Here is a 25190-nt window from a genome sequence, read left to right on the forward strand (position 1 = left end):
TCAAATATAGCTAAACAGCTAAAACTAGCCTTCAATTTATACATTACATAGTAACGCTTATAATTTGCTCACAATGTAATACAGTGTTCTCTACTTATTAGGCTAAAATTTATCTTACGATATTAAAAGACAAAAGGAAAAAGTACATGTGTATTTATTGTGTGATTTGGCGCTATATAAATAAAATTGAATTGAATTGAATATTTATCAGTAATAATATTCTATTTAAAAAGGCACAACATTACGTGTACTCCTTTGAATGTTGTAATTTAACAAAATAAATACCTTTAATACATTTTCCTGTTAAAAATGGCTCTTTACTTGTAGTTGGAAACAAAAAGTAAGTAGAAAAATGTGTCGTAAATGCTCGATATTTCTCTTTTTGCTTCTAAACGCGTATCAAATGTACAAGATTCTGAAAATTCCATCGCGGTCACATCAGTCTACTTTTTGGCAGCGAGGCTCCTGGTGTATATCACAGCATATCACAGTACTATATACTCCCCCTGAATAGGACAGGCTCTATTTCCTTTATCTGAGTCAGATGATGTGATATTATTCCTCCCAGGAGTGGATTGGCTCAGCAACATGAATATCCATTTAAGCCAGCCTATGGAGATGGATGAGGCGAGAGGGGACGAGGCAAACTGGGCCTGCAATCCCTCATCGCGGCTTCGCATTGCACAGCGCTGTCCGCATCCAAAGTGATGAGAGCTCATTTTTAGGAGGCAGGCCTGTCCTTGTTATTACTAGCCCTGGAAATCACCTCTACATTTTCTCCCTTAGAAGCAGGCTAGATTAAAATGCCAGGATAACCTCCTCAACTTCCATGACAGGCTTAACTGCCAAACTGTGACACGCCAGCTCTAAACTGCTTTGAGAAAGCTGCCTTCCACCAAGTGTCATTATCTCTCCGTTATCTGATGGCACTCCTCTCAGTGTGTGAATAATTCTGTTTGTGCAGGGTTTGGGGAAATGTCAGTGACACTATTGTTTTTACCTTGCTGTTTGATGTAGCTGGGAGAGTCTCCCGAGTGTCTTGAGTTCTTAAACTGATGTTGGGCGTATACAGGAGAAACTTAAAGTGGAAAGATAGTACTGTCAGCTTCTGAACTATTCCAAGATATTTGTTTGTTAGTTCCTTTAACTATTGGTATAAAAGTACACATTTCCCTCTCTGATATTCTGCATTAATAAGGGTTGTTTCAGTCAAGTTAAAGTAAAGTTCTGGATTTGGTTTGTCTGAAGCGATTGAAGTGGTTTCATTATGATGCCACCAAGAGTTCACTATTAATGTCACAAATTAATCTGCAATTTTTTAAAGCACCTGTTTTACTTTTTAATGAGTAAAAAAGCTAAGTCATACTTTCCACCCATCACTATTGAAATATGATTATTACAAGCTTTGAGCCACTTTCTCAGCAGCGGGAAAATATGGAGTCTCCTAAATCTTTATAGTCCGTGACTATTGCAGACAAACCTTTGTTATTTATGATGATAGAAACCCAACTGGGCTTACCCGTTAAAACTTTCTTAAGCACAAACAGACGTATGTTTCTTGGCTGCTTCCCTTAATATGTCAGAAGAATAGACAAGGACATGAGTTTCTGCCAAGCAGACCCAACCCTCGTGGAAAAATATACTGCAAGTCCTCTGGACCTTGGTTTACTTCCCAGTTGCACTGGTCATTCTCAGGAAGGTAGCAGAACATAAATCATCCAAAGTGGATAGGCCTGCAACAATCAACTCTGATTCTAATGCAACTACACTATTCATTTTCCACCATGATTTGTAGCTGTGGTTGGGGACAACTGAGATGTGGTCAGTGCTTTCAAGTCGTACTTTCAGTCAGAAGTTGGAGCGGGTTTCTGGAGCCTTCATGGTTTCCAAAGGTGGGAGTCCATCATGGTAATTTAGGATGGGGGTTAGCTGCCAGATGGTTTTGGATATTTTTGCAGCAGGATGGATGTTGGGTCCACAAGCTTTCTTCTGTGTCAGTACCCCGTGAAACAAATTGCTCAGTGAGCAGGCTGAGTCTGTCTACTTGAGGGGGGCTCGCTACCCTTCATTCTGATGAATAGCTACTAACATTCAAGCAGATGGCCGACAACTTGTCATTCTAAAAGGGACAGGATCAGACCAGAACAATGCCTTGTAGCCTTGTAATTATTGCACGTTACCTGGGATGTTTAAACAGAGACACAAAACGTCTCATAGTTTATATCAGCTAATATAAAACAATACAGTATTTGTTAAGTACACTTACCTTCTCAGTTTATGTGGCGTCATATATCTTAATCAGGGTGTTTTTTAATAAATTATATTTTAAGTCTGCTGTAGATGCTAATTCTAGGGTAACTGATCGCGCACGGTAATCATTCAAGATCAAAACATGCTTTAATGCAAGTCTGGTTAATGGCTCAAACAAATTAGATTCCAATTCACTCAGCAGCTAGTTTATCATGCTGTATGGCTTACCAGCTGTGCTACATCAGTGAAGCTTTCTGTCAGGAATCTTAACATAGCTATACACAACATGGAAATGCTAATATTTGGTGAAAGAAGAGGCCATACAGCAGCATAAGGTGAACTCTGGCTTGAGAATAGGTTCTGAAGTGCAATAAAACATTGATACGGCTAATGATCTTTTTTAAAATTTATCATATTGCGTATACAACAAAACTCAGCACAATTTCAAGCAATAAAAACAAGACTTCCACAGAGTGTTCCATATAGTACTGTGCAAAAGCCATCACTTTATTGAAAGATGTATACAAGGAAATACAGTATCTAAGGCAAAAACAGAGTTTGTACAACTCTAATGAGCTTGAAAGTCAATATTCGGTATGACTACCTTTATTCTTCACAGCCTTAACCCTCTAAAGCCCATCGATCGTATTTGATACACGTGTTTTTGTGAGTTTTTGAGACTTCTACATCATCAGCGTGACTTTTTTTTACCCTCAAAAAATGATGTAACACATTTCTAATGACTAAATTGCAAAACTATGGCTTATGTAGAAAATGTGATACAAATTAAAACTCATGCAGATTAAAATTTGATATATTTTTACAAATTTTAAGGTTAAACAAACACTTTATTATCAAAAAAGTAAAGATTTCTGGCAGTTATTTCATGGTGGAGGTTTTAAAGGGTTAACTCTCTCAGGCAGGTGATGGGAAGTTCTTTTCATTTCTTCAGAATGAGTTCTCCAGGCTCCTTGAAGGACATTCAAAGCTCTTCTTTGGATGTTGGCTGCCTTCTGTTCCATTCTCTATCATGCTGGTACTTATAATGTGCACTATGTGAAAAATGAAGCTTTTCCCAGTCATCCACTTGGTATCTCCAGATGTTATTGCAATGATAAATTCTGACAACATCACTGGCTGAAATGTAGCCCCATAGCATGAGAAAGCCTCTACCACGTTTCAAAGTTGGCTTTAGAGACATACTATTGTACCTCTCTCTTGACCTCCTCTGTACATTTTGACATATTTCAAATTTGAATTCATCACTCCATAAGATCTGTCCAGACACACTGCACACCATACCAAGATACAGCATGTTTTTCTCATAGATCCAACTAAAGATATGGAAAAGAATTGTGTGTTTCTGCATCAGAATGCTTGGAACAAAGTTTCTAAAGATACAATTTCAATTTGGTTCCTTGATAAATCTGTTATGTATAGACACAACAAACCCTTTGAGATAGGTGCTTTTTTAGGTCAGTGTTAGGTGCGTCAACACACAAGAACCTGAACATGACGAGGTGCAAACACAAACTTTCAACGATCTTCAGAAAGCCTGAAGAACTGTTGGTCAAAACTACTTTTAAAAATGACCTCATACTCCTTTGAAGCAAAATATAAAGAAATATGGCGTAGGGAAATTCTCCCTTCTTTTCATTTTAACCAATGCATAACCAGATCCTAGCAGTGTAGTGATTAGAGTGGCACTCTTATTCACCGACATGGAACTGCAAAACTACAAAAATAATTCTCAAATTGTAATATAATTCAATTCTTCTTTAAAAGTTTACGAACACTTGATATTTGTTAATAATAGAGGCCATCATTTTTAGAAAAGGAGTCCTTACCATTTTACAGGAATGAAACTACAGGGTAGATTACTTTAGTGCTGTTGGCACAACAACACTATGAAGAGATTTCCATGTGTCTTAATTGTGTCAATTAAGACACATTGAAATCTCTTCATAGTCTCCATGAAGATCTTCAAGGGATTTTTTTTATAGTCAATTCATTGAAGCACTAACAGAATTACTAAAAGACTGCAATATTTACATTACTGATATATTAAAGTGATAATAGTACAGGGTGGGCCGTTTATATGGATACACCATAATAACATGGGAATGGTTGGTGATATTAAAGTCCTGTTTTCTGGCACATTAGTATATTTGAGGGGGCAAACTCCTCAAGATGGGTGGTGACCATGGTGGCCATTTAGAAGTCGGCCATCCTGGATACAACTTTTGTTTTTTCAACAGGAAGAGGGCCATGTGACACATCAGACTTATCAGTAATGTCACAAGAAAAACAATGGTGTGCTTGGTTTCAATGTAACTTTATTCTTTCATGAGTTATTTACAAGTTTCTGACCACTTATAAAATGTGTTCAATGTGCTGCCCATTGTGTTGGATTGTCAATACAACCCTCTTCTCCCACTCTTCACACACTGATAGCAACACCACAGGAGAAATGCCAGCATAGGCATCCAGTATCCGTAGTTTCAGGTGCTGCACATCTCGTATCTTCACACCATAGACAATTGCCTGCAGATAAAAGTCTAAGGGGGTCAGACTGGGAGACCTTGGGGGCCATTCAACTGGCCCACGATGACCAATCCACTTTCCAGGAAACTGTTCATCTAGGAATGCTCGGACCTGGCACCCATAATATGCTGGTGCACCATCTTGCCCATTCTGCAAATTCTGTGCGCCGATCTGGGTCATCCTCGTTGAGATGCTGCAGTAGCTGGAGTTTGTACGGGTGCCATTTGTGAGTAGCTAATATCCACCAAAGGGATGTTCGACTAATGCCACTCTCCAGTGACATGCGGCGAGTGCTACGCTGTGGGCTCTTGCTGAATGAAGCTAGGACAGCCACTGATGTTTCTTCATTAGTGACAGTTTTCTTGCGTCCACATTTTGGCAAATCCAACACTGAACCAGTTTCACGAAACTTAGCAAGCAGTTTGCTAACTGTAGCATGGGAGATGAGTGGTCTTGTAGGGTGTCTTGCATTGAAATCTGCTGCAATGACCCGGTTACTGCGTTCACCAGATATCAACACAATTTCGATCCGCTCCTCACGTGTTAACCTCTTCGACATGTCAATGGCTGTGAACAAAGAGAAACTTGTCAATAACTCATGAAAGAATAAAGTTACGTTGAAACCAAGCACACCATTGTTTTTCTTGTGACATTACCAATAAGTTTGATGTGTCACATGGCCCTCTTCCTATTGAAAAAAAAAAAACAAAAGTTATATCCAAGATGGCCGACTTCTAAATGGCCACCATGGTCACCACCCATCTTGAGGAGTTTGCCCCCTCACATATACTAATGTGCCACAAACAGGACTTTAATATCACCAACCATTCCCATGTTATTACGGTGTATCCATATAAATGGCCCACCCTGTATAATACAACAACTCCAGGTCTGCATGGATGCACTTTTCTTTTTCCTCTGGAGCATTATTTGTCCATACACACACACAATGTCATTCCCAGGTACCCTCTATGCTCTGAGCTATTGTCGTGAAAAGAGCTGAACTCATCTGTCAATTATGGTAAGCTCCATTGGGCGATTGTCTAAACTGTTTTCTCACTCTCTGGATTCACTCTGCTGAATCCTGTGATTTATTTTCAACTGCCTAAGCATCAATACACAATTGGGAGACACTAAGCTGTGATGTCTGAACACAAACTATTGTCAGAGTATCAGCATAGCTCACATTAAGTGCCATTTAGATTATTCATTGCACTGGGCTGTGTGAAAACTGCTTGTAAAGAGAAGAGAAGGCCATTATCCCATATGCCGGGATTCCTGTGCTATGGATCTAAGCTTCTGTTTACTTCAGATTCACTCTCCAACTGAATGAACGGTGTCAAGGCTGAGCCGAAAACAGGCACAGATTTTATGCCCCGCCTTGAAGTCCATAAGGTCAACTGGATATGAATGTCAGTGCTATTTTGTAGAACTGACATGCATTTTATCTCTTTTAAAATATAAAAGGGGCCCTAGGTTACAGGAAGTAGTGGGTTTTATGGTTTGCACAGGCTTCAACATCTCAGCTCAACCAGAATGAAAAGAGCAGGGTCACTGAAATGCTAGGAAGTCCAAAACAACCTTTTAATCTGTCACATTCATTTTCTTATTAGGTCCCTTTAAACAGACAGAGCAGGTTTCCCTGTCATTGTAATATGAGCGGACAAGTTATTTCACCATCATAATTTGATTTGTCGATAGTTTCTGGCATGTTACGTCGCTGCATTGCAAGATGATTGGATTGACTGGTTTTTTTTTTTCAGACACATACATTTATCCCAGATTGTTGCACAGCTTCATCCCTATCGTAAAGGATAAACATGTACTCAAACCTAAACCTTCAAACCACACCGAATATGATGAAAAAAAAAATTTTTGGTTTTGTGTATTTGCTGAAATTATGAACTGCTATAATGCAGCAGAATGTCAATAAACTGATTGAAAACGCTGAAAGCACGAATAAACAGGAGCTATTTTTTGTGCATGTGAGTGTTTAGTGCCTGGAGAGCTTCTAAAGAAAGCAAAAATATGTCTCACAATTTGACACCATTAGCAAGTGTTAACGCATAACCTTTGGCAACACTGGCCAGCCGCTCTGTACCATTTTAGGCATCTTCTGCAGGAGCGGTTCTGAGCTAAGGACTTGGACAGCTGGATAACTGAGATGGGGTGGAGGGCATGCTGCTGGATAAAGTGAAACAAACATATCTGGCGGTCTGATTCTATGTTTGCATGTTTCCACTGTGACCCTGACATGCAGTGTCTCAGAGCTAGCCAACTGTTTGTTTTTTGCCCTTTGGTCTATGTTTTACTGAAATAACTAGCCCCTCCCCCCCTTGTTCTCCTTAAATTATAATCTCCCTGTAAATAATAGTGGCCACTATTTTCAAGTGAAAAGAGAACATTTTGAACCATCACCCAGATTAGTGTTTTTCTGTTATATAGCAGGCGGTAGATTGTAATAAGAGAGCCGAAAAGATGATATTAAGATAACCTTGGGAGAGAAGCGATAGCACAGCCATCAGCATCTGTCCTTCCTGCCGTCACTAACCCACGGTGACATTTTGGCTCAGGAGCAGCTCGAGCAACAGCAGTTTATTTGCACTTTGTATACAATAGTTGAAGGGGTGCAGTATAGCTTTTTATTATTGTTATTATTGTACTGTTGTAGGGATCGCTTCCACAGTCTGATTCTATTGTGATGTGTTGTTACCCATTAGTGTATGGCGAGGTAATCCTGACAAATACAGTGAACAAATCAAGGACATTAGTGCCGTGATGTGCAGTCGATAATATTTGGCTTCATTAATTCCTATGCCCTGAGATGACATCCCACTCCTATTAGGTTTGAAATCTCATCCCCTTCTCCTCTATACCTCAGCTGTGGCTCAACCAAGCAGCCAAGCAGATAATACGCTCTGAGCTCTGAAACATGTACCATTATAATTAGCTTTGTCAGGTCCTAGCCCCTACAACCCTCATGCAGATAATATGATAATATGTCTTCATAACCAGCTGACCTTACATGCTCAATATTTCTCCCCTTATGAAGATTACATGTCAATAAAGTAATTGAGTCCCGGGGTGTGTGGCAAGTGAAGATTTAGGTTATAGGACTTTTTCGGGGCAGTGATGTACGAGCGTTATTATTTTACCTGTCAGGAGATGTGCAGGGGCTGAGGACAGTCCGAGGGTGTCAGGGGGGAAGGAGAGGTGAGGAGGGAGACAGAGAGAGAGAGAGGGGAGACAGAGAGACACAGATAAGAGGAAACAGAAAGAGAGGGGAGGGTGCAGAAAGAAATGAAGTGAGCCAAAGAGGAGCACGGACAAGGCAGCGTAAGGAAGACAGAAATGAAGAGAGGAGGGGGGAAGACTGGGAAGAGCAGAAGAGGCGAGATCATTTCTCAAAAGGACGGACAGATCCACAGTTAATCATTCCCTCATACCTTCATCTCCATGTCCCCCTGCCTCACTCTCTGCATATGAGCAGGGGATATGTCATATTAATTAAAAGAAATAGAGTTGCAGTGGAGCCATCCATCTGCATAAGGCATAGGGAGGCCAGAGGGGCATGAAGAATCTCACAAAACACAAACGTATCATCACCACAGCCTCAAATCTGATTGGCTACCCTGGGTTCATCAGTTGTAATTCTGGCAGGAAATGACGGCATGTAATTTGACACTGCTATAAGCTGAATGTGATGTCACCAAGTGCACATTTTTCATCCTTTTAACCTTAAATTTACAGTATCTGTTGGCTGCTTTTCTTTGTACTCGCATTTTGTACTCCCATAATCACCTATAACTCACACAATGTCTGGCTCTAAAATACTCTTAAATACATATCAGAGCAGCATGATTATGGCCAAAATGATTAAAGCGATAATTCTGATCAATACTCCCATCAGAACCTGTCACAATTATTCATTGATTTTAGTGACAAAAATGGTTTTATTTCACCTCATGTAAACGAAACAGCGATTTAACGTCCGTGCTGTGCTTCTTTCCTGATAATGTACAAAACTTACACTGTGCTACATTCCTGACACGGTCAGGCACTGCTTTAGGGGGCACTAAATTTGCTTTTGCTTTGCGTTCTACAGTTAGGTCTATAAATATTTGGACAAATTATTTTCTAGTTTTAGTTCTGTAGTTCAAAAAGATTGCATAAAAGTTTGAGGAACTAAAACTTTTTTTTTTTTTTTAAACACAATCCCTTCATATCAGGAGTATCAAAAGTAATTGGATAAATTAAATAACTGAAAATAAAATGTTCATTTCTAACACTTGGTTAAAAAACCCTTTGCTGGCAATGGCAGCCTGAAGTCTTGAACTCATGGACATCACCAGATGCTGGGTTTCCACCTTTTTAATGCTCTGCCAGGCTTTTACTGCAGCGGCTTTTAGTTGCTGTTTGTTTGTGGACCTTTCTGTCTGAAGTTTAGCCTTCAAATGAAATGTATGCTCAACGTGGTTAAGATCGGGTGGATGACTTAGCCATTCAAGAGTATTCCTCTTCTTTTCTTTAATAAACTTCTGGGTTGCTTTGGCTGTATGTTTTGGGTCATTGTCCATCTGTATTATGAAACACTGCTCAAACAATTTGACTGCATTTAGCTGGATTTGATCAGACAGTATATCTCTGAACCCCTCAGAGTTCATTCAGCTGCTTCTGTCCTGTGTCACATCGTCAATAAACACTAGTGTCCCAGTGCCACTGGCGGCCATGCCTGCCCAAGCCATCACACTACCTCCGCCGTGTTTTACAGATGATGTGGCATGCTTTGGATCATTAGCTGTTCCATACTTTTTTCTTGCTAACATTCTGGTAGAGGTTGATCTTGGATTTATCTGTCCAAAGAATGTTTTTGCCAGAACTATGCTGGAGTTTTTTAGATGTTTTTTTAGCAAAGTCCAATCTAGCCTTTCTATTCTTGAGGCTTTTGAGTGGCTTGCACTTTGCAGCGAACCCTCTGTATTTACTTGGATGCATTTTCCTCTTTATGGTAGACTTGGATATTGATACACCTACTTCCTTAAGAGTGTTGTTCATTTGGTTGGCTGTTGTGAAGGTGTTTCTCTTCACCATGGAGATGATTCTGCGATCATACACCACTTTTGTCTTACATGGACATCCAGGTGTTTTTGCGTTGCCGATTTCACCAGTGCTTTCTTTCTTTCTTAGGATGTACCAAAATTTTGCCACTCCCACTATTGTACCAGTTTCTCCGATGGGCTTAAGGATGGCTTGTTTCAGCTGCTTTGACCACATGTTGCCTGTTCACAGCAAAATCTTCCAAATGCAACACCGCACCTTAAATCAATTCCAGGCCTTTTATCTGCTTAATTGATAATGACATTACAAAGGAATTGTCCACAGCTGCCCGTAAAATAGCCTTTGGTGCCTTTAAAAAGAGGGGCACATGTTAAGGAGCTGAAACTCCTAAACCCTTCATCCAATTTGAATGCGGATGCTCTCAAATAAAAACTGAGAATCTACACATTATTTCCATGCCCATTATGTATCTGTTACACAGTTGAAATGATGGGCCAACTCATCTCCCGTGCAACATATTTATTTTTACAGAAAACTGTAAAAACAGAAAAATAAGACAATCAGTTCTCTTTGGCGCGCAGGCCGTACGCTGCCTCTTCACCACTGGCACTACTTCTTCTAGTGTAGCTGACATTACTTTATACAAGTAACTTATACAGTTTCACATTCACATGCACCACCTTTGTAAACTGGTTAAATCACACAAATACATTTTACTATACACATGAACAACATAGTGAACTCATTACAGTTTTATCTTGTTTTTACTACTGTTTAAATCTATTTATGAACCTGTCTTCTTAACTGTATTTAATAAACTAGATCTCTTTCAAATAAATGTTTTTCTTAACATATTTCTACAGCATTCACTCTTCATGAACTAAACATAACGCAATTCACACTTTCTCTTATTGTGCAAAATATATATCTTGTGGCTTTAACCCAAAAATACACCTGCACCGAGCTCACAGAGTTTCGGTACAGTCTAACACTTGGATCGGCACAGGCTAACAACTGGACCAACTTGGAAATTAGCTCTTTAGCTTAACATTCGCCACACACAAGACATTTATCATTAATCGCCACTGCTGTCTGTCACTTTTATAACATCTGTTTATATTATCAACCACCCAGCTTACCTGTAAAAACAGAAAAATAAGACAATCAGTTCTCTTTGGCGTGCAGGCCGTACGCTGCCTCTTCACCACTGGCACTACTTCTTCTAGTGTAGCGTCAGCTACCGAGGACCGAGCGCCCGTACAGGACCGAGCGCCCTCTGCTGGCGGAACTTATACAACAGTAAAACTTACATTGCAGTGGCCTTACTAAAAGAAAATGTCCTTGAGTATAAAATAAAATGGGGGGCTACTATTTTCATGTCTCTGTCTTTAACATAGTGCCACATATCTAATTAAAATATTTTTTAGTAAACAGGTTTGTCTCAGTGTCCAAATATATATGGACCTAACTTTATTTTAGGAACAGACATTTTCAATATTCTTCGATCATATACATTTAATTGTAGAAAGCCAAAATTGTAATTGAAATTAAAATTTGATTAATTGTGCAGATCTAATACATACTATATGCATGTACAATTCTGTTAGGCAGACTTTGCAAGTACTGCATTGGATCCTTTTTGCCTTCAACAACTCTTCATTTTTAATGATACAGATTTAGCGAGGTATTGGAAACATTCCTCTGAGCTTTTGGTCCATATTGAGATGATAGCATCACACATTTGCTGTAGATTTGTAGGCTTTCATCCATGATGTGAATCTCATGTTGCTCCACATCCCAAAGGTGCTCTATTGAATTGAAATGAGGCCATTTCAGTACAGTGAACTCATTGTTATGTTCAAGAAACCAGTTTAAGATGATTTGAGCTTTGGGATGGATGGATGGATGTGTGTGTATATATGTGCATCATTTTCTATTTCAGTAGATATAATAAGTATCAATAATGCTGTCAATGACTTTGTTTAGCCAGCCACCTAATTTTCAACTTTAGTTCTTTAGTGAGAAGATCTAAACTGTATACATTACAGTGGTGAAAAGTTGCAAAGCAGATTTGCAAACTCAACTTTTTGAAGTGATGGGGATACCAAACTAAATGAATAAATAGGTGGACATATCATATAAGCTTGTCAGTTCTTGGACATGAATAGCATACCCCTTCAAGGTAAATGGCACAGATTGCATATGCACAATTGCAAGTGCATCAACCAATATTAGATACTCTATATGTGTGTTACTTTTTGCAATTATTTCTGAATAATTCAATTCTGAAAAGCAAATCTTAAGTACTGGGGTTTCACTCTTATCTTGACAACATTTCTACCTTTTCACATGAGTAACATGCATGCTTAGCTAAAAAAAAAACCTGTGATGTCACCAAAGTTTAACCACGCCATCACTAGAAAAATGTTGGTTTTCCTCAAATCTCTGATTTAAAACATCTCAGCAGTTCACATATGTAAGTAATCCTTTCTCTTTTTTTCTTTCTGTATTTAGTGGCTAAATGCCATTTGTCAAGGTACCATTTTGCTCATCATTTTGCCCCTCATAATTTGACTGTCAGTGCTAGAGACAGAGGAAATGGGATGTGAAAATGAGTGTGGTCGATTGAGGTCCAATGACGAAGGTTACACACATTTTCATCTGCTACAGAAGCAGGGGACACACAAAGACAGGGTGGAAGAGCAATGTTAAAGGATATTTTACCATGTCCTTTTGGATTAGGCCTGGAGATTGATATCTTCCAGTCAGATGAAGCTCTGATGTGAGTGATCCAGCTCTTCCATCATTGTGACATGCGGCTCTTGGCTAACGCTCATCCGTGTTGATGGGCACACCCTACGCCACAAGGGCTCTGGCTAGCATACCCACCTTCCTCTTTCCCATCTCTGTCTGCCTCACTCTGCCATCTCTGTTCTTTTATTTCCATTGCCCTTCTCCCCTGTTTTCTGTCACCATGTCATGTTCAATCACTGTTTGGCTGGCCAGGCACTCAGTCGGGCAGGCAGGGAGCAGGGAGCCCCAGGTAGAGAGCTGCCTAACACGCGTCAGGATGGGCACTGAAATGACTCTAATAATGGGGTCCCCGTGTGGCCCAGACTGGCCAGTCAGTTAGCAGGCCTAGGATGGGGACTAATAAGTGTTTGATGTCTGCAGGGGAAGGAAGTGTGAAGGAGTACAGCCAACCCTGGACACTCCAGTCAGGCAGGTGCAGCCAGGCAGGAACTGAGGGGGTCGACTGTGGAACAAGACGTCAGATCAGTATTGATATGTGTCACGCTGGAGGTTGCCACGCTGTTTGTTTAAGAGAGTGTCTCAGAGTAGTACTAGCAGCCATGCAGTAATTGATGTCTAGATCAAAAGTGGAGCTAGAGGACAAGCTGATATGCCTAATGCTCAGTGAAACCAAATTTGTCGATTTTTATAGCGCGGCGAAGAAGGAAAATACTGCACAATGTGTACCTAAATTATCAGTGCATGTGTAAAACTCCGGCAGCAGTCACACTCATGGCTAAATTTGCTGGCCATCCTTGATTTGATGGAAATTACCACTGACAGGCAGTGAGGTGCCATTTTGTCCACTGATGCGTGAAGTCCATCATTGTCTGTGTAGTTGAGTTTAGTTAACATGGCACTTAGCGACTGACATTGCTTTAGAGCCAGCAAAACATTGTCATTGTCATGTCATTTATCTCTTGCTAGACAATTTTCGATGTGGTCTTCACTGAACGCCTCACTGATGCTTCTAGCTTTTTACAGTAGGCATGTGCAGCCAGACAGAGTTTCGGTGCCCTCTAAGAATAAACTGTATGTCAACCCCCTCCGCACATTTTAGGCCCTGATATGGGAGCGAATGGCTTGCCCAGCACCTTGCACTGATAAAGCCACAGCTGTCCTTTCAAGTATGGCCATCTAGTAACAAGCTACTTCCCTTTGAACAGTTTTATGTGGTTGTAATTGACCTGACAATGGGGTTCATTATGCAGTCCCTTTCATGCTGTTTTGCCTGATAATTATTATTTAATGTGTTCGGATGGAGTGCATCATTAATTCATCCCTTCCTCCAATGTCAAAGAGATGAACAGTGAAGTTATCACTCTCTGGTGATTAATATTATGCTCTTTTGTTATTGAATCCTGTCCCAGTGATTAAACCTTCATTGAGCGACTCACCAGCCGCTCTTATTAACGGCGTCATTAACAAACACAGTCAAATCTCTAATTGTGATTTTCGCTTTTTCTTTCGTGTTTTTGGTCAAAGGTTTGAACCACTTATCTGGGCTTTTCTTTTAATTAGAAGTCCCGAGCGTAATGAAGAACACAATCGATCAGTGTCAGGCTATGTGGCGTGCAGAAAATGAGCGCTTATGATTACTTGCGTCATTAGTGCTTTCACGTGCCTTTAAGAGCAGATGAACTGTAGGAGTAAATAACCAGCCTGTCATTAATGTGCTTGCGGTTGGGTTTCTGTTGGTTACATGACAATGTATGCTTTGCAAAAGACCCTCAAAAGGGGGACGTGAGACCTTCTGTCCTCCACCTTAAACAACCTTCCTGTTATCTGCAGCCTCCAGAGCTACTGTAACTATTTTTCTCTTCTGGCTCTATATGGAATAAACGTCACTGAAATTAATTTCCTTTTTTCTTCTTCTTCTTTTTTTTTTTTTTACTAGACCCCTCAGAATGGTAATCTCGTCTTCAGTCAAAATTTATGTGCCCCCGAATTCAATTTCCTTCTCGTCCTCATAAGTTGAAGGTGCAAAGATGGATAACTGACAGGCATTTACCTGTATATATGATTATAAATTTAAAGTGTTCAATTAGAGTCTTTAATTTAAAGTGTTTGTCAGCTGTAAGGGTTCAGTCATGCCTGCTAATGCACAGGTTATGCCAGGGGTTTTAAACATATGGCCCCAGGGCCGGAACTGGACAGCTTTGAAAAAATGTGAGGAAGTGCATAGATTTTTGCACTTTCAAGTTTTACACCTTTTCCTATTGATAAAGATCCCCCGCCCCATTCATATTACACATACTACAACATAATTAAGTAATATAAAAACAATAAAATGACAAAAACGTTCCTGTTTTTTCATGTAATTTTCTTTAAATTGATGAAAACTTTAGATTTTATAATTACAGAACAGTCTGAGCAATGAACTGCCAGAACTTTTATTCTACACACCTAAGATCACAGAATCCTTGTTCTTTGAAACACACTATATAAAATGAGTTTGACAATCCTGAGTTATGTGCACTGCATGTCGTTTTAGGAGAGGGTGTTATCCTACCTTTTGTTTGCATATATGCTATTGTAAATCATAATCCTTCAGTCACACAGCCAGCCTTCAGCGTCTGAATGTGCTATTTGTCTACCTCAAGGAGAATCATGTAGAAAAAGCTACCTGGTATTGATCAGCGCTGTTTGAGCCATGACCCAGCAACTTTCCTCTGAAAGCCCATCAGGATGTGGCAGTAGCAAATATTTCAACTCTCCATCTGTCACACTTGCGCCAGCCATTTTTTTTTAAATTCTTTGCTGGCCTTCGGTGTGTGTTGTTATAGCATCTGAATCATGTAGAAAGTTTCTACATCTGTCTCTGTGTTGGTCAGGGTCTCTGTTTAATACCTCACACCCAAAGAAAAAGAAATAAGGCCCTAATGAAAGCTTGTGCTGCAACAATAAAAGTAAAAGTATAATACATCACCGTATTTTATATAATATTATGAAACGGCACCATGTGCCATGTCTTAGCATCCTACATGGCTTGCTATTCACTGTTATGTTGTAGGCTTTTTAATCCCCTCCTTCCTGTCTCCCCTACACAGTTTCTCTTCCCTCCTTTTCCTCTCCCTTCTCCCCAGCCTCTGCCTTGGTGAAAAATGGGGCGCATTTCCCTGATAGCCTGTGTGAATGTGGAGAGTATAAATGGCTAATGAATTACAGATGAACATTGACGCAAATTAATCTTCCTGATGTCCCAGGGTTATATGGCAGCTATTTAAAAGTTTAATCAATACGCTGAAGTTGAGAACATGCAGGCGCTGCAGTTGTTTGGGCGCAGTAAACGGCCAGGAGGGGAACAGGGAAGGCATAAGCCCAGGGCATGCATCATGATGACAGCTATTTATGTTTAATGGACTAAATATTTTTTACTGATGGAGGACAAATGTCACTTTAATTCTTAAAGTTACAAGCAGGAGATTTGTTTGGGACTGGTGAAAGATGGGTGACACCTCAGCTGTTTAAAAAGGCTAACTAATGGACATAAGAGTCTATTAGTTAAGACTGAATAGGAATGGATTTTGTTCGAACATGCCATTTTAAAGCTTTTCTGAGAACCGCACATCAAAAATAAAAAAGGAGAGGTTTTACCTAAACAATGAGTGTTTAAATATATAGATTGGCTTAAGTGTGATTCCAAATTGTTCATAGGTGTGGACGTATTAGTGGTTTTCTGTGTCTTTGATTTAACCCTGTGACGTACCGGAAGTCTGTCTAAGGGGTAGCTCTACTTACAACCACTGTGTGGAAATGTCATTTTATTCTATATGGCATCTTTTTTTTTTTTTTCAAACTGGATCCAGCTTCTGTTACGTCGTTCATTTCATCTTATTCACTCATTCATCTTATTTATATGAAATCAAGAAAGAGAAAGTATGTGCTGCATTTCCACATTCAGTACTGTGCTGGCTTTTGAGTTGCTTGCTGCTGCTGCTGCTGCTGTTTATCTCTGGCAATATTTAAGTGGCACTCAAAAGAAAAATATACTTAGTTCATACTGCCACACATAGCCAGCACACCAGTACTAAGTGAAACAATTCAATTTCTCTCCATGGCAATGTGCTGTGTGTGCCAGCTGACCTCTCAGTGGGCTGAATCACAGTCTACTGCCTGTTAGTTTATGGGACGCAGAGGGGTTATCTATCTACCGGCTTCCCTATAGAGAGAAGGTGGCGACTCCATCTCATGACGTTGGGCTGAACTGATAAAAGGACAGCCGGAGATGGATTGTGTCCACAATAATAGCCCTGGCTCACAGCAGCCTCCACCCCAAGCCCATAAGTCACTTGCACCAATTCTTATAGAAGCCAGCGATGAACAACATCTGACCCCATCCCCCACCTGCCCAGTGTTATTTCAGCCCTTGGAGATAATACGGAGAGTGTAATTGTGTTGTTAATTGGATTCTTCAAGTTATATTTTTCCCCCCTGACGGATTGAAACGCACAAATTGTTGGCTAAGTCGCTAAAAAGGAGAGTGTGGTTACAAAAAAAAAAACAGTGAATAATCAGAAAGCAGAAGAGTGCATAAAGGAGGAGAAAGACAAAGTGGAAGCAGTTAAGACAAGAGGGGAGAATAGATGTGGAGAGGGGACAGGGCAAGAAACTAGGAGTGGAGGGAGTGAATTCATGCCAAGAATAGATAACCTTGATGTTAAAAGCTACATCCGTTGGATGTGTCTTTCTGTGACATATTGATGGCCCTTGAAAAGAGTCAAGCTGATTGTATGCAGGGAACAATCATTAAACCCACTCCATCTCCCTCCCCTCTCTGACTCCCTCTGTCTTCCTCTTATAAGTGTGCGCTGATGAAATGCTACAAGACCCACACATGCTATGAGCTAAAAAATTAGTCCAAGTCCTTATTTCTTACACAAACTATGTCTCTTACACGATCTGCCTTCTTCCATCTGTTAAGTTTTGAGACACCCGAAAGCTATGTCTACTACCTCTCTGTTAATACTATTACTAATATTATTTTACATCAGATTTGGTTCCACATTTCTCTTGATGTCTCTTGTTAGGTCACAGCATCTTTAACAGGTGAGGAGTTAATGTAGTAAAATTGCTGGAGATTAGCCCACTTTTCAGGCATTACCAACAGAAGACAATGACTGTTCAGGTATAATCTAAAACCACACAGATTGATGCATTTTATTATTTGCTGTACAATCATATTTCATGTATTACCGCTATCTTGCCAAGTTAATACTCTTAGGCGGCGCCTCTTCGGTATTACAATTTAATAATTACAGCATAAATCTCAAACAAAGGACTAGCTAATGCTCTCCTAAATATCCACATAAAAAAGAATGACATTCATCTCTGCAGGTTATACCAGAAAATTATCTGAAAGAAACATAAAAACATACTCTGAACTACAAAGGACAATGAAACTTGATTAGGAATACATTATTGTCTTTCTATTCAAATGTTTATTGATGACTTTTTGTTGTGTTAATCTTATGCAGCAAAACAATAAAACACCCTTGATTACTTTGTCAGTTCTGTCTGCTGGGATTGCTTTACCCCTTTGGTTATACTGTACTTTATTATTACTAAGAAATTCTGTGTTCAACAGCAACTGTTGATGCTGTATGTGTTGATTTGGTGTTAGAGCACTGTAAACATGACGCTTGCACAGTTAGCTTACTCACACTGTGGGAGAATGGCCCATCAAGCCCCTGTGGGGAGGACACATGCTTTGGGTAATCAGCTCGCAAAAGACCAGACTTTTCTGACGATGAACCCACACTGCAGCAATCACCAAGCAGGAGATGCAAAAAACCAATTGTGCAAGCTTTTAATAAAGACAAGAGGGTTTGCGTCTAACTTGGGGCTGTGTGACATACAGTATGTAGTATAAAGGGCTGATTGTTGCTCCACCAGGGCATGATGGAAACGTTAGCCTCCCCGTCACTTTGTTAATCTGTCACTTTAATGGCTGCTCCCACCGTTCTCCCCGTGTGCTCGAGATGAAAGGGGGTATGAGTTTGTGATAATGTGTACATGGTTGAGAGTGTGGGTGTTGATTCGAGTGTGCTCATCCATGTCTCAGGGTACACAGAGGATATTGTACACTAGCACGTTTGGCACTGTAACACTTTTTATTAAGTATCAGTTCATCAGGCAGAGCCCCACCGGCGTGACTGTGGCCTCAGAGGGCATTATGTAAGACCAAGTTTGGCTTAGTTATTCCCTTTCCTGTCTCCAGCCACCCCATCTTTCTCCTGGTTTCTCTTGTAATAAGAGCAAACACTTGCTGTGAAGGGAATGCAGTGAACTAGAATGTGTTTATGCACCAAACACACCGCTTAATGTAGTGCTGAAATGTAGAGCTTTCAACGTTCATGCACTTTTTCACCCACTGGGAGACGGACCTCTTGCCTGTTCTTTGTTCTTCCCTTTTTTCCTTAATTTAAACTCCCACTTCTCCTATGATCGCACACAAGTGTATATATTAGCGCTGTTGTGGAGTTACAGGTCACACATTTTCCAGCGCTTTCTGATTGGTACTGGAGAATCACAGAATGTGGTCCCTCCAATCCTTCTCAGTCCCCACAGGCTAGTGACGAGCTCAGCGGAGTGTGAAGGTTTGAGGGGCCTTTGGCTTTAGTTCCTTCATCTGTGAAGGTTATCTCTGAAAGGCTTTGGTTGCAACCTACAAATATATCCCCTCTAGGTAAGCTCTTATTGGGAGCCTTGGTTCTGGTCATTTCTCCCCATCGCCCTACTCCTGGAGAGTGCGAGCTATCTCGCTGGGTAAGCTGTGAATATGTGAAAGGCCCCGGTACCCATGTGATCAGAGCACTGTGAGACACCCCGATTCCAGTGGTGTCAAGCCCACTCTCCAGCCGTGGCACCTATATCCCCAGGCAAATCACGGCAGCTGGAATTCATCCCCCCCACCCCAGCCTCCTGACTGTCAGAGAAGCACATGCACACACACGTACAAACACACGTGTGTATGTACCCCCCGTACACCGGGGGAGCAGGCAGGCACGGAGCTGGTCCTGGATTTTATCGGAGGTGACAGCTTCTCACACTTCAGTGTTTGGATCACCTCAAGTAGCTGGGCTATGAGGGGAAATGAGCACTGCTCCACTACAAAGTCCAGATTTAGATTGACTGAGCTTGTCCTCGGGCCTGTGGGCTTCTGCTGCTGCTGTACAGCTCCGCCGCCTGACAGAACACCCACTACTGCTGCCAGGGACTGTGTGTGTGTGTGTGTGTGTGTGTGTGTGTGTGTGTGTGTGTGTGTGTGTGTGTGTGTGTCTGTCTCCGTGCTCTATATGTGTGCATATGTGTGTGTCACTCGGTAGAGCCTACTTTGAAGAGTTGGAGAGAGTGGGGGAAAGAGAGCGATGTGTCAGGTTTGGTTAGAATTGAGGGTGGCATCAGAATATGCTTGGCACTAATATGGCACCAGTATCTCTGTCCCCGTCTCTGCTTTCTGTCACTTAGTTGCCATTCTCTCCTCGCCCTTGACAATGTCTCTTTGGATTATGTGATTGGACTTACCACTTGGAGCACCCCTCATCCCTCTGCGACACTGCCTCTCCAATGAGTCTCTCCTTTTCTGCCTTGCATCTGGCCTGCCCCTCCCTCCTCCCGTAATGCACTTGATGTCTATTTAGAAAAAAAAATGGTGAAAGCTTTATCTGTTCTCCTGTCAGATGATCATTGACAGCGCTAATGCCACTTGTCCTTGCCTCATTTGGCGAGAGGTGACACCTAGGTACAGCCCGCCACATTCATCAAGTGGCAGTGGAAGCGATGTGACATCAACGTCTGCAAACCAAATACGGAGCTCGGGGCAGCTCTCTGCATGGACAGCACCGCCTCGCAATAAAGCAAGAAAAGCACTGCAGACCATCATCCCCCTTTGATGTGGCTTTAATTTTAATACTTGGTTTTACTGATTTTCCTGATTGTTATTCCGGTAGATTACGTTTCTCTCCGTTTTTGTTTCTTTTTAAATAGCTAATATCTAAATTAACTGTTTTAATAATATAGAATAGACAGATATATGTATAGGTATATATGTAAACCTCTTTGATAAAGTAATTCTGCCTATCTTCTATGAAATAATAGCACAGAAGTTCAGCTTGTTTTGACTAGTACTGTAGTTCCATCCACAAGAACTGCTGATTAAGTATAAATATGATACCTTAATGAAAAGTAATATATGCACATAAATGCGGTGAAAAGCAGGATGTCCTCTTATTTGGAAGACCCATGTAAAGAATATTTGGAAATGTTTCACATTTTATGCCAGAAAGTTTAATTTGTAATGAAAATAATCATTAAATCCTGCAGTTAATTTAATCCATAATTAGTAAAGTAACCTTAGGATAAAGTAAATAATCTTGTGTCTGCATTGAGTTATTTAAATACGTTCCTGTAATGCAGTAAATACACCTTCCTGATTAAACTTGCATGCTGCATCTATTGGAAGCAAATGCAAATATTCAGGTCTCTCTCTGAAACTGCCTCTTTCACCCGCCTGCAAGAAGCAGAGACGCACACCCAGTTCAGTCCTGCCATTTAAAACTGCACGACTACAGTAAACAAAACAGTTTTGTGTACTTTCAGTGTTTCCCATTTAGAAACTCAGCCAGGCTTATTTTGTGTGTCTTTAAAGTCAAACAGATAAACTGAATTTATTACCTAGATTTTGAAGATGCCTTCAATAATATTAATACATCTGCATAGTTTCATGATATTTCAAAGTAGAATGGGAGGCAGAGCCTTCAGCTTTCAGGCCCCTTTTCTGCGGAACCAGCTCCTAGTTTGGATTCAGCAGAACCCCTGGTTCTGCCAGAGGTTTCTTCATGTTTAAAGGGAGTTTTTCCTTCCCACTGTTGCCAAGTGCTCGTTCAGATGGGATCGTTTTATAGTTAGGGTTTTCGTGCACCTTGAGGTGACTGCTTTGTGATTTGGTGCAATATAAATCAAATTGAATTGAATTAAATGTAATTAAAAATGAACTTACAAGTTTGCTATTTCTTGGTTTCCTGTCATTCTTATAAACAAACCACATCAGAGACGTGCTCTGAGGGTCTTGCCAACAGGTTGAAAGCTGCTGTTGTTAATCTGCGAATGACACTGCAAATGCACTGCAGTTATTATACTACAACCTAGAAACTGCTGATTGTTTAGTTTTGACACTAAAATGTTTACGGAAATGCAGTCCAGTTAGAAATTTCAATGTGAAAAGTATATACAGGTACTAAAGCAAACTGACTGAACTCTCCTCTTTCTGTTTTTAGGAGTGTTCGCCAAGTGTCACTACATCTACTATGGCAAGCACTCAGAGGGCAACAGATTCATCAGAAACGATCAGCTCTGATGGACAGCCGCTCAACCGTAGACTAAGAGACGGACATGGAAGGCAGCAGATGCTAACAGAAGGATGGGAGGATCAAGTCAGTCTTATTTATTGAATCCAGTGGTGATATTTGGTTCACCTAATCACCTGATCTGGAAAAGAAAAGATTTAAATTCCTTGAATATATGTTCCTATATAAAAGGAAGGTTTCCTTGTTTTTAAAGATCATATTGCAGCCCCATAGTTAGAGCCTCTTTTGCTTCTGCTTCCCTGCATGCAGCTCAGCCGGAGATGACACTCTGAATGACATGATTGCCTCTAAGCATTTGCAACTGCAAAACTCGAGACTCAAAACACAAACACAAGAGCACAAGCCTCTCTCTCTCTCTCTCACACACACACACACACACACACACACACACACACACACACACACACACACACACACACACACACACACACAGAGTCAGTGACAAACATACCCAGCCAACTGCGTCCTCTTCCTTGACAGCCATGATGGATCACTTGTCCACTACCACCACTAATCAAGGGTGAAGAGGTTATGGTCACACACCTGGGGCCTGACACGGACTCATCTCTTTCACCGTGTGTATCATTCGCTTACACACACTCACATCTTCTTTAAAACATTAAGACAAGGCTTTGACAGAACAGCGTTTCTACAGCTTCATTAAACATTGCTGTGATTTGCAGTCGACACCCAAGGCATGATCAGTGTGTCTTGTTTAGTTTGAGGCAGAATTTTATTTTTTTTCAGGGGAGTAGGGTTTTTTGTGCTCATGTGATTTTTATTTGGTTATTTTTATCTTTTGGAACTTTTGGTGTCTAAAAAAGAGAAAATTTCTTCTTGAAAGTCGAAAATCGGATAACTGAGAAGATTCGGTGAGTTTCTTCTACAGTGTGCACATTTTTTTTTGTTTGAAGCAAAAGAAGCCAAATGAAATGCAGCTTAATCATAAAAATAAAACATTCCAGCACCAGCTTTAATTTCTCTTTCCAGGTTCATGTCTGAAATGTTGCTCTCTTTTATTGCTTTACAATTTTCAGAATATCCAAGCCAATGTAATAACCAGTGTTGCTGCATGAGAAATGTTTACATTTTGTTATTCTCTTTATAATTGTTGTGGCTTACCATTGTTGTATTGATCCGTTTAATGCCCTCTCACAGCAGCAGGTCAAATTTCTGAGGCAACAAATTGAAATTTTAATGTAAAGGATGTGATAAATCTGATCTGATGTGAAATTGTATTAACAGGATTTAATTAAATGGGTTGAACTAACACATGTCTCTTGTCAATTTGATGTGGAGTTTAAGGTACTATGATGCTTTCGCATTTAGTTCCCTCTGCCGGCACTTTAAACTGTTTCCTAATGAGGAACTGTCCATCACATAGATATTTTTTTCCTGCATAAAGCTTATTAAAGATGTCAGTGACTGACAAAACTCATCTGTCATCAAATCATAAGGCTTGATTACTTACACTTTAGAAGTGATGGAGGTGAATAAACCACAGTGATGAGATAGAGGCTTTATTTATTTGGGACTTGAAAGAAACCATGTTGAGCTTCAGTACAGTGTGTCACTCATCCACAAACGGATGAAGAAAAGGTCAGCGATAGCCTGATGCAATGTTTGTTCACTGTGTCTCTTTCAGTTCGTCTCATATTTCTATTAGCTTAAACATTTGCACTAGTATACGATTGTGTGTGTGTGTGTGTGTGTGTGTGTGTGTGTCTGCTTGCTCGTTCACTTCACAACTTTCAACAGGACTGTGTGACCATATTCCAGATGACATGCCGTTCAGGAGCCTGGTCACTAGTGCTGGCGTTTCAAAATGACAAGGTTTATTTGTCTGTGTTTTGATATGTTCAGAGGAAACTGGGGCTGACAGCCGGAGGAGGCAGGAAGAGGGGAGCCACAACAAGTTCCCCCCGCACGACACAAAATGTCATCCTTCCCCTGGCTGCGGCGCACGCCCAGCCATCCTGCTGAAAAGAGCAGACATTTAAAACTTTGTGACATGTGTCACAGGCACTGCCATTGAGCCAGTGCCACTGACGGAGCTGGAATTGACAGGCCCCGAGCCACCGGAGCTGGCTGGGGGACACACCGAGTTTGGTGCGTGTCACTTCCCATCCTCATCAGGGATGCATCCCGAGCTGCCACACCAACACAAACTGCATTATGGGGTGGGCAGGGAGTGCCAGATTGGGTTGACATATGCTTGACGTGTGCCTTTGTGCATGCGGTGGGATGAATGGGATGCTTGGCATCACGGACAGTAGATTAATTAAGGTATGAGGCACAGATCTACCTGTAGGCGGTGCCCTCCTTGACCCTCGGCTCTGTCACTGAGGCTGCTCCTTGGGAACTTCTTGGCTGAACAAATGGCACGCCACTTCATCACAGCAGATCAGTGACATTCTGCTATAGTGGCCCTGCAGGCTCCTCTACTAGCCGCAGTGTGCATGTGTGTGTCTGTGCGTAGGCACACGCATAGGAAGTGTAACTCTGAATGTGAATATTTTTATGTGAATCCATATCTGCGTGAGCATCATCTGGGTCTTTGTGCACAGTTTGCGTAGACAATTTTTGCTGTTTTTGTACTAGAAAGGAAACGTTACACAATGAAACCTTAATACTAACAATACGGCACGTGCATTTTGTAAAAAAAATAAATAAAACTTGATTTGGGCCTATTATAAGTATTCCAAGTAACTGCTCTTTTTGCTTGAGTTTTGATGTGCTCTTAATAGCCACAAATACAGATGACGATGTGATAGCTCTTCCTGTATCCTTATTTAATATGAGAAAGTTTAAGTTCATCCTTTTGCACAGTCTTCAATAATACTGTACATACTTTCACAGCAACTGTTGCACAATATTGGAAGGCTTTCAGACTGTAGGTATATTAAAATGTATTTGCATATTGTATGAGCTCAGATTTTTCCTACATTGTTGGCACAGCGCAATTCTCCTCCCCAAAGGCACACGAGTGTGTGACTTGCTGTCAAGAAAACTAAGGACCAATCGCCCCATCACTAGATATCAGCTCACAGCCTGATGACTGATTGGCATGAGCTAATGCAAATTTACAAGGAGGCGGAGAAAGGAAAAAGGACTTGTCTGTATGAGTGACAAGTGGCCACTGATAGAGCAGCAGACAGGATGGGGTGAGATTTAGAT

At 40.8% G+C, this 25190-nt stretch overlaps 1 protein-coding gene across 1 annotated transcript in view; it reads left to right on the forward strand.

Moving 5' to 3' along the window:
- Window positions 1-23276, forward strand: part of lrmda (leucine rich melanocyte differentiation associated) — a 207499-nt gene extending 184223 nt beyond the window's left edge. Inside the window, exon 7 of the mRNA XM_085296688.1 lies at window positions 21924-23276. Coding sequence (XP_085152814.1) covers window positions 21924-22003 — 80 coding nt within the window. The 3' untranslated portion in view covers window positions 22004-23276. The remainder of the gene's footprint in view (window positions 1-21923) is intronic.
- The last annotated feature ends 1914 nt before the right edge of the window (window positions 23277-25190 follow it).

Source organism: Mchenga conophoros, linkage group LG13 (genome assembly GCF_057382185.1).
Source record: "Mchenga conophoros isolate Kocher_MC1m ecotype Shallow Benthic linkage group LG13, M_conophoros_male_GT1.1, whole genome shotgun sequence".
NCBI classification, from domain to species: Eukaryota; Metazoa; Chordata; class Actinopteri; order Cichliformes; family Cichlidae; genus Mchenga; species Mchenga conophoros.